General features: G+C 40.5%; 1 protein-coding gene across 1 annotated transcript in view; it reads left to right on the plus strand.

Moving 5' to 3' along the window:
- LDLRAD3 (low density lipoprotein receptor class A domain containing 3) overlaps positions 1–16,361 on the plus strand; it is a 111,482-nt gene that overhangs the window by 35,495 nt on the left and 59,626 nt on the right. The window contains exon 2 of the mRNA XM_050897780.1: positions 1,120–1,266. Coding sequence (XP_050753737.1) covers positions 1,120–1,266 — 147 coding nt within the window. The remainder of the gene's footprint in view (positions 1–1,119; positions 1,267–16,361) is intronic.

Here is a 16,361-nt window from a genome sequence, read left to right on the forward strand (position 1 = left end):
TTCCAAAAATCATGCAATTATCCTCAAAATAGGTAAATGATAGGTAAATGATTAAGCTGCATGTCAGCTTAGTTTGTTCTTCCTGGTTTTGAACAATGAAGATATGCAGGCAGGCAGGGGGGGCATATTTTTGTGACACCTCCACCCTTATGTGGGAAGGCTTGTATTTCTGGTTTTTGCCGGGTCAAGTGCATGTTGCCTGGGACTAGTCTGGAACATGACAGAGGAAGATGAGGGGCAGGATATTCTTTCTCTCATCCTCTGCCTTGTCTTGCAGCTTCCCCCCAGCTTGACAACATGACATGCCATTTTGGTGCTTATTAAAACCATTGAGCGTTGTTATCTTCCTTCACTGAAGTTTGTGTTTCTGTAGGTATCTGCATTCCAAAAACAATGCATAAAGTGGGAAATACGGTAGATTAAAATGACTGACTAGAGCTGTGTTTAACTTCGAAAGCAAATCTCTAGGTTTCCCTCCTGCACTGTTCCCTTGATCTCCAGTATCCTGCTACTAAACCCCCTCCATTTGGCAGACTCTTAGCGTGCCAACTGCCTTACTAGCCTGTGCATGCCAAGTGACTATATTAAGACCAAGCAGCTCAATTCTAACTTTGATCAGCAGCACTATGTTTAAAACTTAATTGAAAACCTAGTATGAATTAGTCAATATGTTACCTAGTTCATAGCCCTTGGGTAACAACAACAAAATATTCTGCAAGCTAAGTACTGATCTGACAAAAGCATGGGAGTATGGAGCTGAGTTCTTGTAGCCTTGTCTGGTTTACTTGTGTTTAGACCAACGCTGTGAAGGAGACAAACTTTGCTTTGACCTGAGAATACATAGAAGGCTGCATGTATGTTCCTAGAAAGAAAATAGGAAGAAAGAAATCTGTAAAATGGGGAGTGTGAATGGAGAACAGGTAAAATGATAATTTAGGAAAAAGAAGGTGCTACCAAGTATCATACTCAGGATACTGATAGGATAATGACAAAATCAGCAGGGTCAAGATCTGTTTGTCTCATCTTCATTCAACCACTGATAAACGGCTTGCTTAGTGACTGCTTTTGCTGCCTTTTTCAAAATCCCCTGTAAAACTTCCTCTTTTTTGTTTGTCGCAGAGAGCCAGCTGCTGCCTGGGAATAACTTCACAAATGAATGCAATATTCCTGGAAACTTCATGTGTAGTAACGGGCGCTGTATCCCAGGGGCCTGGCAGTGTGATGGGCTGCCGGACTGCTTTGATGACAGTGATGAGAAGGAATGCCGTAAGTGACCATTGCTATGACCTTCACATGCTTAATATCACAAGGCTTGGCTAGGTAGTGTTACCGGTGTGTTCTGTAGTGTGTATTAGGTAAGTAACAAAGCTACTACCAGTTTCTTAATTTAGTTATTGTTAGAAAAAATGTACAGCCTTTCTTATTTCAGGTCTTTAATGTTCTTCAAATTGTCCAATTTTAATACAGCACTTCGTAGCAGGTACCTAAACCCCTACTCACAGATGGATAAGTTGAGACAGACTTGACTTACGATTATTCCAGTGGAAGAATGATGCTCTGTGATTTTTAGAGATCCTGCATATACTGCTTCAGCACACTGGCCTAGTGCTATAAGCTGAGCTCCACTACCATCAAGACTAGTTCCTTTCATTTCAAAATTGTTGACTGTATCCTGTTGTTTTTGTTCTCTCCTGTCAAAATGTAGTTCTTAACCCTTTGAAACTTAGTATTAAGTTTCTGGAAAATAGACCAAATGAATTGGCTAATAATGTTTACATGTTTTGATCCTCCCTACAGAACTCCCAGTTCTAGAGAGCTAAAAAAAGTCTGATCTGGTTCTCCTCTGTGATTTCATCTTTTTCTTAGCATTAATTAAGCTTTAGTTAATGTTGTTCAGCCATTAGTTAGCATGAAATTTTCTAGCCTACATGTTTTACCCAGACAGCAAGATTATGCTGCAGCATAACACTATGATTTGAAATCCAGTTGGGAGTGAAAAAAAAACCCTCAAATTTCATGTGATTCTAGAGCGACTGAGAAATTTCTGAGAAGTTACTGCTTTTTGTCTAACAAATGTTGCTCCCTTACACACATACTTTATGGAGGTTTTCATGAAACTTAAACCAAATTGTAAGAAGCTTACCTTTCCCAGGACACTTCCAAGACATCATTAGATTTGCTTACAGAGCAGAAGGAAGAAAGAATAGCTTCTTCCAAATTAACTGACTAGAAATACCATGTTTTATTAAATGCTCTTGCTTTTTTAACTTGATGCCTCTTCTTTAACCCCAGTTATCCATCCCTTTTAAAATAAGGGGGCTTTAAGAACTGTGCTTTGGAAATCTCCATACATAGTTCTGCTTTAAGCCAGTAAGCTTTTCTACCTTTCTAAGGCATTAAAAGTAACTGTGTAAAATATCTGATGCTTTGCAGTCTTTATAAAGCATCAGGCTTGTGTTGCAATGTTGAAGAGACAGGTTAGTATTTTTTTTTTTCTTACTTAGATTTTAATATCTTAGGAAAGGATGGACCTGGTGTAAGGATTGATCATTGTCATGCATGTCTGTTTAAACCCTAGCAGAATTTATATTAGTGGGAGCTTTGGCAAGAATTAAAAATGTCCAAAGTTCAACCTGTAGCTTTCAGTGAGATGTTCCTGATGACAACAGCTGTGTGACTCTCGGGTTCCTCATTACCTGGCTCCTGAATATGCTGCTAGCATGACTTCTGGTGTGCTGTTTCTACTTCTTAAAACAAGCTGAATGATGGCACTTCTCTGTATTTATAGGATACAAACCAGGAGGTTTTTTGTCTCTAAGAGTGTCATCCTCTGCCTTGCATGAATTTTGTTTCACCTGGTACAATTAGAAAATATTAATGAAGATTTTCTTAATGAAGGCTGGGCTGGTAACAGGAAAATATGCTTTGTGACTCTCTATTCAAAAATTTCCTTGCCAAAATCAGTTGGATCCAGTGAATTGCAGACAATAATGAACATAGTAACTGACAATAAAATATAAATAGCTGCAAAATGACAGTTCATAGAAGTTCTTGTCACGACAGACTCAAATAAACCTCACTGATCTAGGCTATGCTGCAACTGAATTTAAGTTTCTGCAGAATTGTCCTTTGTTGATTTTTTTTTTTTTTTTAATTTAAATACTTCCAGCCCACTTGATTGGCTAACAGTTTTCTGGATGAGCATCCTTTTGATCCTGCCCAAATTAACAGAGATAACTAGACTGTTCTTTCCTCTTCTCATACATCTATCTGCTATCTGATCACCTTCATAAATGTAAAATTAGCATGGAAAAGAGACAACAGATAAAGCAAGGGATTCATATCCTGTGCTGGCCTGCTGTTAACAGGTCAGATAAGCCAAAACAGAATGGAGATAATGCTCATTTGAATCTCCAAACAAAAAATTAATATTCATGCAAACAAGGTTCTGTAATGCATCCACAGAACTTCAAGCTGTCCTGTATCTCCATCCTCTCCATTTTAGTTGGCAGCTTTTAACACTGTCTATGCTGCCATGAGAAGCATGTCTAATGAACCAGCCACTGTGTGTGTGGGATGCTGAATATGCCTGTGTAGCTACAATCTGTGCACCATGGCAGAGACATGGGGTGTCAGAGGAGTCACTGGGAGAAAGAATTACAGCATTAGTAAGGAGGCTGGGAAGGTTTTGTGTTGTTAGTTGTTGGCTTATGTCTGAATTGAGGAAGTTGGCTTACTGTCTCAAGGATGGATGATCCTTCTAACCCAGGAAACATCCCCTTTTGAATCTTGCTAAGCACCTATCCTTGCTAATAGCGTCAGAGGGACAATTCAGTCACTTATGTATGTGAGTATATACATACAGTGTGTGTAGCTAAAAAAGTTTGGTTTACTCTTTTGATGAATTTTGAAAATGGTCCCATTCTTACGGTGTACTGTTATAGTGTTACCAACCAGTCTTTTATATCAGAAAGTAATCAAAATTTGGATGGGCTTATACAGCCTGAATCTGGTGTTAGAGGAGTTCCTAGCTCAGAGTTAAGGCATTGAAAGGCAGCTCTAGCATCTTACCTGAGAAGGGCAAAGGAAGAAGAAAAATCGCTTGTCTCTTCTCCCCCTTCCAGCTTGTGTCAATCTGTAAAGATAGGCCCCTAGATTACTTTAGGCTGGAAAGGACTCTGGAGGTCATTTGGTCCAGCTGCCTGCTCAGAGCAGGACTAACTTGGATCAGGGTTGCTCAGGGCCTTGTGTGGTCAAGTTTTGCATATTTCCAAGAATGGAGAGTCCACAGCCCCATTGGGCACCTGTTCCAGGGTTTCAATATGCCCACTGGGAAAATTTTTTTCCTAGTACACGATCAGTTTCCAGTGATGAGGTAGAAGCTGAACCAAACAATTTTTAAAGATGTGCAGTGCGATTAACATTCAGATCCTCTGGCCTTAGTGAGTGGGAGAGGGAAATGTAGGAGCCCAGGAATTGTTCTACTTGACTGCAGAAACAGCAGCTGAAAAGTAAGAACAGCTAATGTTCAAAATGTATAAGCGTGTGCATCACATCTGGTTGTGTCATTGTACCAGCGTGTGTTGTGTTACTTGTGTCAGGCAACTCCAGGGAGGACAGTCACGCTTGAAAGTGTCATGCTAGCATTGCAAGGGCTGGAGCGTGTGTGTGTATAGGTATAAAACTTCTTTATTTTTTTAAATTGTTTTAGGCTAGGCTTTGTTGCCTTCCTTTTATCAGAATAGGGCTCTACTTACTAAAACTTACCTTGCAGCAAAATTGGAGTCCTTTTGTTTTCTGCTTTGATGTTGCTTTGCATTAGCTGAGCTGTTGATAGTGAAGACAAAGCCGTAGGAGTTGTGTTAGCAGCATGAGATGGCTGAGTTCCCAGTGTGTTACTACTGAGCCGTGCTTTAAGTTGCTTTGTCTGTGATTCCTCATTGACTAACTAATTCACATTGAAAGGCTTTAACCTTGCTTTAAAGTGTTTGTGTGCAAATAGGAGTTTGGTTACAGGATTCATTTGGTACTGTGGACTAGTATTTCTGTGAAGACAAGTATGCTGTGTTTTGGCGTGCCCACTGAGGAAGTTTCATGCACGCATGTGTGCTTATGTGCAAAGTCTCTCTCTTTTGGATTGCCTTACAGTTGAACGTGGATGTCCAGCAATTTTACCAATTCTGTTGCTGTAGCATCTCATCCTGTCTGTCCCCCTTCAAACAGGAAAACTTACAACTCATGGTCTGGTTCTTGTTTTCTGCGGCCAGCGAGTGAAAAGTGCCGATCTGGGTGTGAGGAGGAAATAAGACGCAAAGCAGAATTACCTGCACCTTGACTATTCATGTCTTATCTCTTCCCTCTCTTCCTTTTGTCCCTTTTCTGTCTCCTGCTTTGCAGGGCCATTTCTGTTAACCATGTCACTTTGCTTGTGGACTTTTTCATCATCTCCCACACTTGCCAGAATCCATACCATCTGTCATCTTCTTTGCTTCCTCTGTACCCTGACCCGTGATCAGTTTAACACTTCCAATGCCAGCTGTCTGTATGCTGTTTAGTGCACAGAACATTTCTCGTACTCTTGCCTTCTGTTATGGCGATGTGATGACAGAAAAATTTTACTCAGTTTTATCTGGGGAGGAGCGTTGAGAAAAGGCATAAGAGGGAGAGAATAAGCTGAGACAGTGACTTCTCATCATCATAAATAAGAACTACTGCTCCTTGAAGCAGAGTATCTCTTTGGCTTTTCCTCCAAGCCACTAATTAACTTGAAAAATAATTAATTGACATAGGAGTGTAAATGTTCTGTGAGTATTTACAGTTCTCTATAGTTTGAGTAATCTACTATCATCAGTATATCTCCCAAAATGGAGAACCCTTTTTTAGTTCATTCCCTCTGGCTCTGCTGATTCTTGTCTGTTGGATTGCTCATCAGCCTGTCTAGTCCATTATCTGTCATGCAGGTTTCTTTTAAATGTTGGTGGGCTTTTAACTACTACTGCTTTTTACCTGTGTGTCCTGGTTTCGGCTGGGACAGAGTTAACTTTCTTTTTAGTAGCTGGTACAGTGCTGTGTTTTGGATTTAGTGTGAGAATGATGTTGATAACACTCTGATGTTTTAGTTGTTGCTAAGTAGCGCTTATCTTAAGCCAAGGACTTTTCAGTTTCCCATGCTCTGCCAGCAAGCAGGTGTGTAAGGAGCTGGGAGGGAGCAGAGCCGGGGCAGCTGACCTGAACTAGCCAAAGGGGTATTCCATACCACGGAACGTCATGCCCAGTACATAAACAGGGGGGAGCTGGCCAGGAGGCGCGGATCGCGGCTCGGGAACTAACTGAGCATCGGTCAGCGGGTGGTGAGCAATTGCATTGTGCATCACTGGTTTTTTTTTTCCTTCCCCCCCCTTCTTTTTGTTGCATTCCTTTTCATTACTATTATTATTATATTTCATTATTATTATTGTTAGTATTATATTTTACTTTAGTTATTAAACTGTTCTTATCTCAACCCACGAGTTTTACTTTTTTTTTCCTTTGCTTTCCTCCTCCTCACCCCACTGGGAGGGGGAGGGGGAAATGGCTGCGTGGTGCTGAGTTGCTGACTGGGGTTAAACCACGACACTGTGTAATGATTTATAGTGGAAGCTGAGGCTCTTCTTGACAAATGCAGAGTCTTTACCAACAGGACTTTCCTGTGGAGCTTATAGGTATGTATTGCATAGCTCCTAAATCCTGCTCTGGTTGCATACCAGGCATATGTATACCTCGGGTTAGTGCTTGCACTGGTCAAGGTGGGAGCTGCATGCTGTCAGCCACTCTGTTCTCTGTTATCAGATATGGAAGATCCAAAATGGCACAAAATAGAGAATGGACAGAGTCTAGAAATGTGTGCTTGCGTGTTTCAAAACTTTGAGGTAAATGGATTATCTTTTTGTGCTGACCTTTATACCTACCTGCTGACATATTCCTTTGGGGCCAAGACCTGCATCCCACTGTTGGAAGGATTCTCTCCTTTAGATTTAAGAGTACACTAATGTTCTTAGTTAAGCTCATAATTTACTGTCATCTTTGTTTCTTCTTTTCTTTGCTCTTTGTACATCTTTGTATTAGATTATTACAGAAAGAACAATGTGAACACTGAAAATGGCTTTTGTCAGCTAATGAGCAACAGCTAGTGGAGAGATGGCATGTTGCTGCCTTTGTCAGCTAACGAGCAGCAGATGGTGCAGATTCAGAGCATGGCACATCATCTGTTCTAAGTGCCTGGCATGACAGCAGCCAGAATTAGAGACATGCGAAATACCCAGAAATCTAGATTTTCATTCATCGCTCTTCTGAGAGCCATTTCTTACGTGCCAAGTTTGTGTGTTCAGCTATGACCAAATAGTGGCGTGAATACAGTGGCTAGCTGTGTTAATTCAAGGGCTAGGGTTTTGGGCTAGAAAAAAATCCTATGCAAGGATAGCCTTGGGGTATGTGGTGTTGTGTTAGGAACTTCTCTCTCACATGTTTCTGTTTCCGGTTGCCACTGTTGCTCATTCAACATAAACATAAAGGTTTATGAGTCAATGCTAAAGGCTGTGTGATTGGAGTGTCTAGATCTCTGAGCAACAGGGCATCATCCATGCTTGTGAGAATGTGCTGCCAACACACTTCTGCACTGTCTAGCAAGAGCTGGCCTCTGTAGGAACATCTGGAACTGCGGTAGTAAAAAGCTCATTTCATCACCAGCAATCCGTCATCATCAGACCTTGCTCCAATTGTCCTTCAGACAGAGTCTTTATGAGCAAGTCTTCTCCATGGGGGAGAATGTCTTCATTAAATGAAGTGCTGCATGAAAATGGTCAATTTTAACTAGCATTCCCCAGGCAAATATTGAAGCCACCTGCCAAGCAGGCTTCCGATAAAGGTCAGCTTCATCTCTTGCCTGAAACAGATATGCTTGCAGGGAACCCCTTGCTGTCAGAAGTGAAGGGTTCATAATGTCTGCAGTCCTGGGTTGCACTTGGCATGGTGTGGTGAGCCAAGCTTTTCTGGAGTCCCACGCCAGCAGGCTAACTCTCACAGCCCTAAATGCTGTGACTCATATTTGGGCAATCTGAGAAATTTAATCCAGCTGTCTAGCAGATCTGGTAAGAGCTTTTCTGTTTCTGTATCAGGGAATTGAAGCTCTTGGAACCCATGCCGAAGCCAGGGTCCTGGTAACAAATACCCTAGGAACTCCTAGGTCTGGTAGGCCGCATGCTGTAGTGCAAAGATAAAGGCCTGAGAAAACTTAATTTTTCTTCTTATGTTCAATTCCTTAAAGTGTTTTGGGGGGCTTTTATTAATATGTGGTGGGAGTGTTTTCTGACCTGTGTTTTTATGGTTGTAACCATGCTTCTATTGTTGTTTTTGCAAGCATTTTTAACTGTTTTTGCCAGGTTAGTAGAATAATATTTGATAGTGCTGTAATTACTTGTTCATTGCTGATATGTTGGCATATTAATCCTTGATTTCATCTTCTCTTATGTGTCTCTTAACCATGTTCTTGGTTTTACTCTATAGAGTTTGAACTGTGTGTTTATAATAAATGCCCTATTTTTTTCAATTTCCATTCTGTATCTATCTTTTCTATGTTGGGTATGTTTTCAGTTCCATGTAATCTATCTAAATGCACACAGCGTTTTGTATAAATGCTTTATAGTCTCAGAAGACTTTATAAATCTTCTGGTGTCATCAGGAGGTGGAGTGAGGGGGTGGGAGACGTGGCACAACTAAGCTTGCGTCATTCAAAGGGTTTGTATCTGCACACTTGCTCTTACTCTTCGTTGATCCTGCACTGGTGGGGAATTAGTCTGGATTAGCAATATATTGTAGTTTGAAAATGCAGCCCACGATAACCATTTTTAAGTTTCCCCAAGGTTTCCTGTACTTCATTGTTCCATCTCCAATTTAAAAACTACCAGACAAATGTTTACTGCTCCCTCTGGTGTTCACTTGCAACAGATTTTACTGCTCGACACTTTCAGGAATGGAGAGTCCGTGGGAAAGTGTTCGTAACAAACAATTACACACAGTCGTGGATGAGATATAAAGAGTCTTTTCACAAGAATGCTAAATGAAACCCACACTCTGCAATTAGCGCGTGCATTTCCTAGATTAAGTGAAGAATCTTTTCCTGTACTCTAAAACCTTTCAGTTGGGAAACTGAAATTGTCACAGAACAAAGGCAGGTTAGTTAGGTTTTCATCTTCAGACTGGTACTTCAGGTGCATTTTGACTGACTTAATTGCATCCAGTTTCTGCAAAAGAGGTAGTTTTTGAAGAACTGTATGTATTAAAAGCTTCACAGCATCAGAGTGGTGGAAATTATTTAAAAAAGAAAAAAGCTCACTGAAAGCAAAGTCATGGCTGAGGAAGTTGCTTTGTCATTGGAGAAGCTCTTGAGTGCAAGAATTCCTACACTGCCCGGTGCAGCCTGCAGTAGGAAGGAGGAGGATCGAGTGGGGACTGCACCAGCTTCAAACCCATGTCATATGCCTGGAAGCCTCAAATGAGGACTGTCAGACTGCCTTGTCCTGCCTTTTTTGATGTGGTGTGGATTTCAGAAGGTGGCCTTTAGATTTGTTGTTGTTCACTGCTTTTTAAAAAAAAAAAAAAAAATTTCATGGAGTTTGTCCTCAATCAGGAGCGTGCTTCGAGTCTGCTCTGCAGGAAGATCACAAACTGGAATTATATTAGGGCACATTATGCACCCATGCTTTTCCCTTTTTAAGTCCCCAAATTAAAATGGAGGCACAGACAAAATTTACTAATAAATGGTCATTACTATCAACCCAAATCATTCTGGTGGCAGGCTGAATTTAGATGTTTGTCCTCACCTTTCCTTTATGCTTTGGTGTGAGAGCAGTCAAATTCATGACTTCAGCACTGCTAAGAATAAGTAACCAGATCTAGTAGCGACTTTAAAAGACAGAGAGAAGAGGTCTTGTAGAGACAATGAGTTCTGCAATCTCTACAAGCTATTTAATGACTGCTTATTATGATAGTACAATTATTACAGCTGAAGATATTTTGCTTGGGTTTAGCCACTCAGCAGAGTCAGTCTAATGAATGACTTTCATGTACAGGAACAAAGGACACAAAGTAACTCTGGCTGCTATCCTTTTAAATACTAGTCTTTAGGCTCAACAAACAGAGCTCAGTGCACTGAAGAGTGAGATGCAGTATTTTCTTAATAAGAAATGTCTGCCCAATTCAGAAGGGATTGTCTTAAACCAGCTAAGATCTAGAAATACAGCAGTGGGCCAAGACCCTGGGTAGGACTAATCCTACCCATCTGTAAAGCTTACTGACTTTGAATTGTTTAATATTTCAGTGGTCCCAAAAAATGATTGTTAAAGCATCTGTTGAAGCCTGGTGTTAACTAAGGCTAATGCCATAGAAGATGAGGGGCAGGGGTGGTATTTCCAAGAGACACATTCAGATTCCTGGGATTAAGATCAGCATTGCATACATGCAACAATTTTTTGGACTGCCCCATCATGTGTAAAGGTGAAGTAATCTCATCTGTTGCAGTCTGTTGCTGCTAGCCAGGTGCACTTTTAGCTTTGAGAAGTTTCCAGTACTGGTTTCTGATAAATTTGGATTCTCTCTTGATGGCTAACAGCTTATAGTAGTGTGAGCTAAATAGCTGTGAAGTGTGTATTGTATCAAAGCTCACCACATTTTGGAAAAGATAAATAAGCAAGTAATGAATACTTGCAAGTAAGTGATTTAGCAACCTGTCACTTAAAAAAAGAAAAAAGGAACCTTAGCATCAAAATCACTTTGTCATGTTTGAGGATTTTATCTTACGATTCTAACACCATTCAAAAGTATTAGAGCTAAGCTTGTACTCTTTAGTTCATCAAATCTATATCCGCTACTTTGGGAAGTGTGGAGTGGCTGTGACATGGCTCATGGTACCCACCAGAGGCTTAGGTGGCTGTAAACTTTGGTCATTGTCTGTGTGCAGTTTTGGAGATGGTGACAAGCCTCTGCTGCAAATGGATGTCTCCAAAGACAGCTGAATGGTTGATACAAATAACCGAGCTAGCCGTCAAATTCTGACTGATTTAATGTGCTCTATGATCCCCCATGAGCATAAAGGAGGATGATATAGGCACAAGGAACAAGATAAAGGCATAGACATAAATATAAAAGCAGTACGTTAAAATAACTAGTATAATCACAGCAACTTGAATATTGTAAAAGATCTGTGTTCCTGCTAAAATCTATGTGAAATAGTGGAAGTGTGGGGCTTGTGGGTTTTTTGAGAGTACGATCTGGGAGTTTAACTCTCCCTATAAACAGGACTAACGGTCTACCTTTGTGGTGCCCTACCTTACACTACATCTCCATCTAGTGCATTTTAAATGTCTGTGGAGAAAGCACAAGTCTGTAAGGAAACCTGTAAGTAGGTAATTTTTTTTTTTTATTGACTACTTATGGCAGGGGGTGGGGGGGAGGTGGTTAATATATGGAAGGAGAAAATCTAACAGCAGGGCCAGAACTAAGGAAGAGAGAAGCATTCTACCAGAGCTTGCACCCTGGAAGGATCATGGCAATGAAAAGCTGCAAAGTAGATTTTGTGTATTTATGTTAATGGAGTAAGCATTGTCATGTGCTAGGATTCCAGGCTGCCAGGTGTTGTGCAAGCAACAATCTTATAAAACTGTACAAAACCAATCTTTAGTGGTCCTGTTCTTATTTATAGTTCAGTAATAATTTGTGTAAAAGGCTAACGAAATTAACACCTTTTTTCTTTTCCTAAATAACTAGAATATATAGCAGAAAGCTAGGAATTCCTTTATAAAAGTACTTGTATGTATTGTAGTAGTTGTAGGTGGAAGACCTCTGGACTTCTATTCAGAACTTACGATCACTGAGTGCTTTTAAGTCTCCTTTTTTTCTTGCTGCTTCCTGTTATCTCCTGGTTGACCTGGAATATTTGTTGCAGGTAGGTGACAAACATCAGAATTCTTAAGCAAAGCTGAATACTAAACAATGCATGAAATGAGCATCTGCATTAATTGGGAAGAAGCTGTAAGCCAGCTGCTGATTTTTTTGTCACTTACTCAGATGGCTCCCAAACTTGGAATATCAAACTGGAATTAACTCTTGTTTTCACTCATGATTAAGCAACCAAATACTTCGTAGTTATAATAAGACTTATAATGAAGTGACTGTGGTGAATGTTTCATTTGAAGCTCAATAACAGAAATTTACACGAGTAAGGGCAAGTGCAATAGCTACTTACATTTGGTAGCTTTTTATGCAGGGAGATCAAGAGGGTTTGTGGTGCTAATTATTTAATCCTCTGGATGGTCTCCTCTGGATGGGGGTCAGTAAATAGCCTGATTGGAGAGCTTGGAATCAGACAGGTTTAACAGTTGGATGGAATCAGTGGCACAACTGAAATAAAAAGATCAGGTAGCTAGTAGCCCAGGATGGAGTGAGGGATCGTAGCCCATCAGGCACACTGATGTCCTCTGAGGAGGGTTGCCCCTGCTACTGAAGTCCCTTAAGGGTGACGTTCTGTCCTGCCTGTATGCATCCCGAGTAACCTAACAACTTTGAAGTTGTGCTTAATTTGCATGGTGTAACAGCTGATTTAGAATTTGGCCTTTTGTATGACATTATTGTTCAGGTTGCTTAATGAGTAGTAATTTCTAAAATGCTTCTTTTAGTGAGAAATTGCTTTACTGAATGTCTGAAAAACAAGCTTTTTGTCTGTGCTCTCTTCTGACTTCTCATCTGCTTTGTGATGACTTTGAAGGACTGAAACATAGACTTCTAGACCATGAAATATTACTTTAAGGCCTTACTGTCTGGCAAGAAGTAAAGGCCACTGACCCATAGTAGTCCAACTCTGAAGTGCTGTCTCTTTTTCCCCTTTTCAGAGGAAGCAGTTTACTCTTCATAGCAGCAGACTCCATTGGCTTTTTTACTTTAGCATTGCCGTTTCTCTCTTACTGTAAACTATAGTGTAAATATTGCCCACATAAGTGGGTGATAGTTTATTATGTTGGAAGCAACCTCTGATGTTTCCTATGGGGCTAATTTCACTACTTTAAAAAAAAAAAAAATTGCTGCCTTTAAAAGTACTTTTTAGGCTCACTTTCTCTGAGTTTACATTAGCAGTTTGACTAGCAACTGTTTCACCTGAGCGGTTAAACAAGGAGCAAAAGTAAGAGTGACCCAAGGGCTTTTTGTAGGTGCAATGAATGCTCTGCAGTTGGCTGTGTTTTGGATCAAAACTCATTAAATAGTTGTTTTATCTTGAATTTCTGGCATAGTAGACTGATGGGTGGATTTTATACTGGGAATAGTACTCAAATGCTAGCTTTTTTCTAGATAGGAAAAAGCAAGCAGAGGAAGTGAAACTGCTCCATGTCATTCTGCAAGACAGCCCTGTTGAAAGGCTCTGTGAACCAGCAAATGATGCATTTGCCTTCTGTGCTGAGGCAGCTGAATGACTGCAGGTAGCAGTGGCTTTCCCACTGGGAACTGAACTGAAAATACTGTAGGGTCCAAACAGCAATTAACTAACCCAAAATAACTGTTAGATTTAACTGGGTTAGGGTTTATATGAGTTCTTGGGGTGAAAGGGATCATATCCTGGTGCCATCCTGCTTGTGTTACATAGTGGTGCAAAATTGATCCTTCTCTTCTTTCTAAATTGAAGTTAAAACCTGTTTTTCAAAGAGCAGGGACAAGTTGAAAAGATGACTACCTTTAACTCCTTCATGTAGAGTCTTTACTGAAATGCTGCGCCTCGCCACGCATGCATCAAGAGAGACTGGATTTACAGTGCTATCTGATGTGGCTGTGGCATCTCTCAACATAAATTAACAACAGCAGAGAAGTTTAAGGTGGTTCATTATCAAAGTCAGGAAAATACCTGTGGCTTTGCAATAATGCAGCATCTGCACGCAACAGTTTGTGTCTGGAGAGTCGCCCTCGTCACATGCAACTAATCAAGTTTTGATTAGCTGAATAAATCATCATCTGTAGTTGGATTGAGATGTGTGTGTGTGAAGCAGCATAAAGTCATTTTGCCTGATTACTACCTGGAGGGTTCTAAGGCAACAATTTCAGTTCAAAGATGCTGATGCTGAGTTTACTTCTAGCTGCAGGTTGTCACAAAATGTCTGCTGTTGGATCTGCTACATCCCGTTTCCCTCACTCCAGATTGCAAAATAACTGAGAAATATTTTGAAATAGAAATGTTTGTAGAGTTAAAAGAAGGAAATGTGCTTGTCCTAGTGGCTGCATCATGTGGGGTGGCTGTTGTGTGCTATCTTTGCATCTGTTGCATGCAATAAGCAGTGGCTAGTTCACTGTAACTAAGTTTGAAAAGCTGGAGATGTAGACTAGCTGGCTCAACAGTAATGATTCAGTCAGAAAGTTTCTTCCCTGAAGTTTCATTAGCAAGACTGTGTACTGGCTTCTGTAAGAGAAACTCAACCTGTTCTAAATGTATAATGTCTTCTCTTTAAGCATTGTGTCATTATAGTGGGGCACAGCTCTAAAATTTTACTGTGATATCTAAACAGATTAGTATCTACTTACATTTACATATGACAGATTTTTTTCCGAGAAGTTGGGCCATGCCATCTTGTCCTGGCTATATTCCTCAAATCTGTAGTCCACAACTGCACTTTACTTGCTGGTAATTATAGGAGACATTTGATGTCTTTGCTGCTCTATCTATGGAAAGAAAAATCACCTGCCCATCACAGAAGATCTGTTGTAACCTTCTGGTTGTGTTTTGAGTCCTTGAAGCCAAGTCAAGAGTGTCAGAATTGCTTTTATAGAAGGGGTATCTATCTACGGTATAAGGTTCTACACAGTATATGCCAAATCTGTTTGTTTGGGTTTTTTTTTCCCCCCTGCTGTTGTTCATCTCTGCTGAGAAATAATAAAATAACACTTTTTCAAAAATAGTGCTGTTTCACACTTGGTACCCTAAAGATAGCAAAATGTTTTTCTGTTAATGCTGTAGAGCCAGGCCTGCAAACTGTCACATCTTCAGTAGAATGTACAACCGGTCCTGATGGGAAGTTACTATTTTTTTTGAGCCTTAAAAGAAGAGGCGGGGAGGATTGGTTTCTGCGTAGCATAAGGAGCGACTTCATACACTTGCACGTACAACTGCCAAAATAGTTTTGTTGAACTTAAGCAAACCAACCTGGGGGGAATGTTTGGCAAGCTTATATTGTGGCCAGCAGTTCTCTGCCGCCATCTTCACCACTTCACGTTTGAATTTTAAGAGATAAGAAGAATATTTTAGTGAAGAGCAATTTCTTCCCGTGGCTAATGGAGTCAGAGGAGGCTCCTCCAGTGCATGGTGGTTCACCGACACCTCTTTCTAAATACCATGGCAATTAGCTTTTGTGTAACGTAAATACAGGTTCATGTTAATGTTTCAGTCCTGGATTGCTTCTGCCATGACCAGGTAACAAATGAAGAGTGGAACTGGAGTGAATCAATCCTTTTCTGCCATAGGTTCACGACTTGGTTGAATGTCAGTTTATTTGAGGTGTTTTTTGTACTTGCTGTATTTCTGCAATTGGATCCAGACTCAATCTGCTATTTGAGTAGCCTTTCTTTAGACACGGTTTTGTAAGTTGCTGTGTGATTTCTTGCTGTATTTCAGGTGTGTCCGTCAGTCCTTACCCCTTCCCCTCCAACCTGTTGTCTCTCAGTTTCTTAGGTTCTGGAGACTTGGGCTCAGGAGGACTTGCCAGTTCCTTTAAAAACAACCAACTTCTGCCTTCCCTTTCCTTTAGCTGGTTATAACACCAAGGCTAAATCAGGTCAGATGATCCACATGCATCTGTATCCTTTTTCACTTCTCTCTTCTCATTTCCTGATATCCCAGTAATTTTTTATTACCCTGAGCCCATTTCAGCCAAGTGTAACAGAAGGATATAGATTGCAAAGATAATGCTGTCCTTGAAAGCTTATCAAGGCTGAAGTCACTGAAGAAGCCAAATAGGTAGCTGCTGTTAAATAAACATAAAGCTTTTCACATACAGATCTGCCTGAAAACTTGAGACCTGTGCAGTAGAAGACACAATGATGAGCAAAGGAGAAGAAAACCTTTTTCGTAACAGTCATGTAATGGCAGTAGAAATTGCAGAAGAGTGCTGTGAACAGTGCAGCACGCAACTTGAATCTGCTACAGGCAGTCGTGATCCTGGTATACATATCTGTTACTTGTGAGGGTGCCGAAGACCTGAAGAAAATGGATAGCCCCTTCATGTTAAGGATATCTCCAGAGATCATTGCAGAATGGGAAGGTGTGTTTCTGCTCAGGAAGAAATGATTGTGCTTTC

The sequence above is a fragment of the Gymnogyps californianus genome, chromosome 5 (genome assembly GCF_018139145.2).
Source record: "Gymnogyps californianus isolate 813 chromosome 5, ASM1813914v2, whole genome shotgun sequence".
Classification (NCBI taxonomy): Eukaryota; Metazoa; Chordata; class Aves; order Accipitriformes; family Cathartidae; genus Gymnogyps; species Gymnogyps californianus.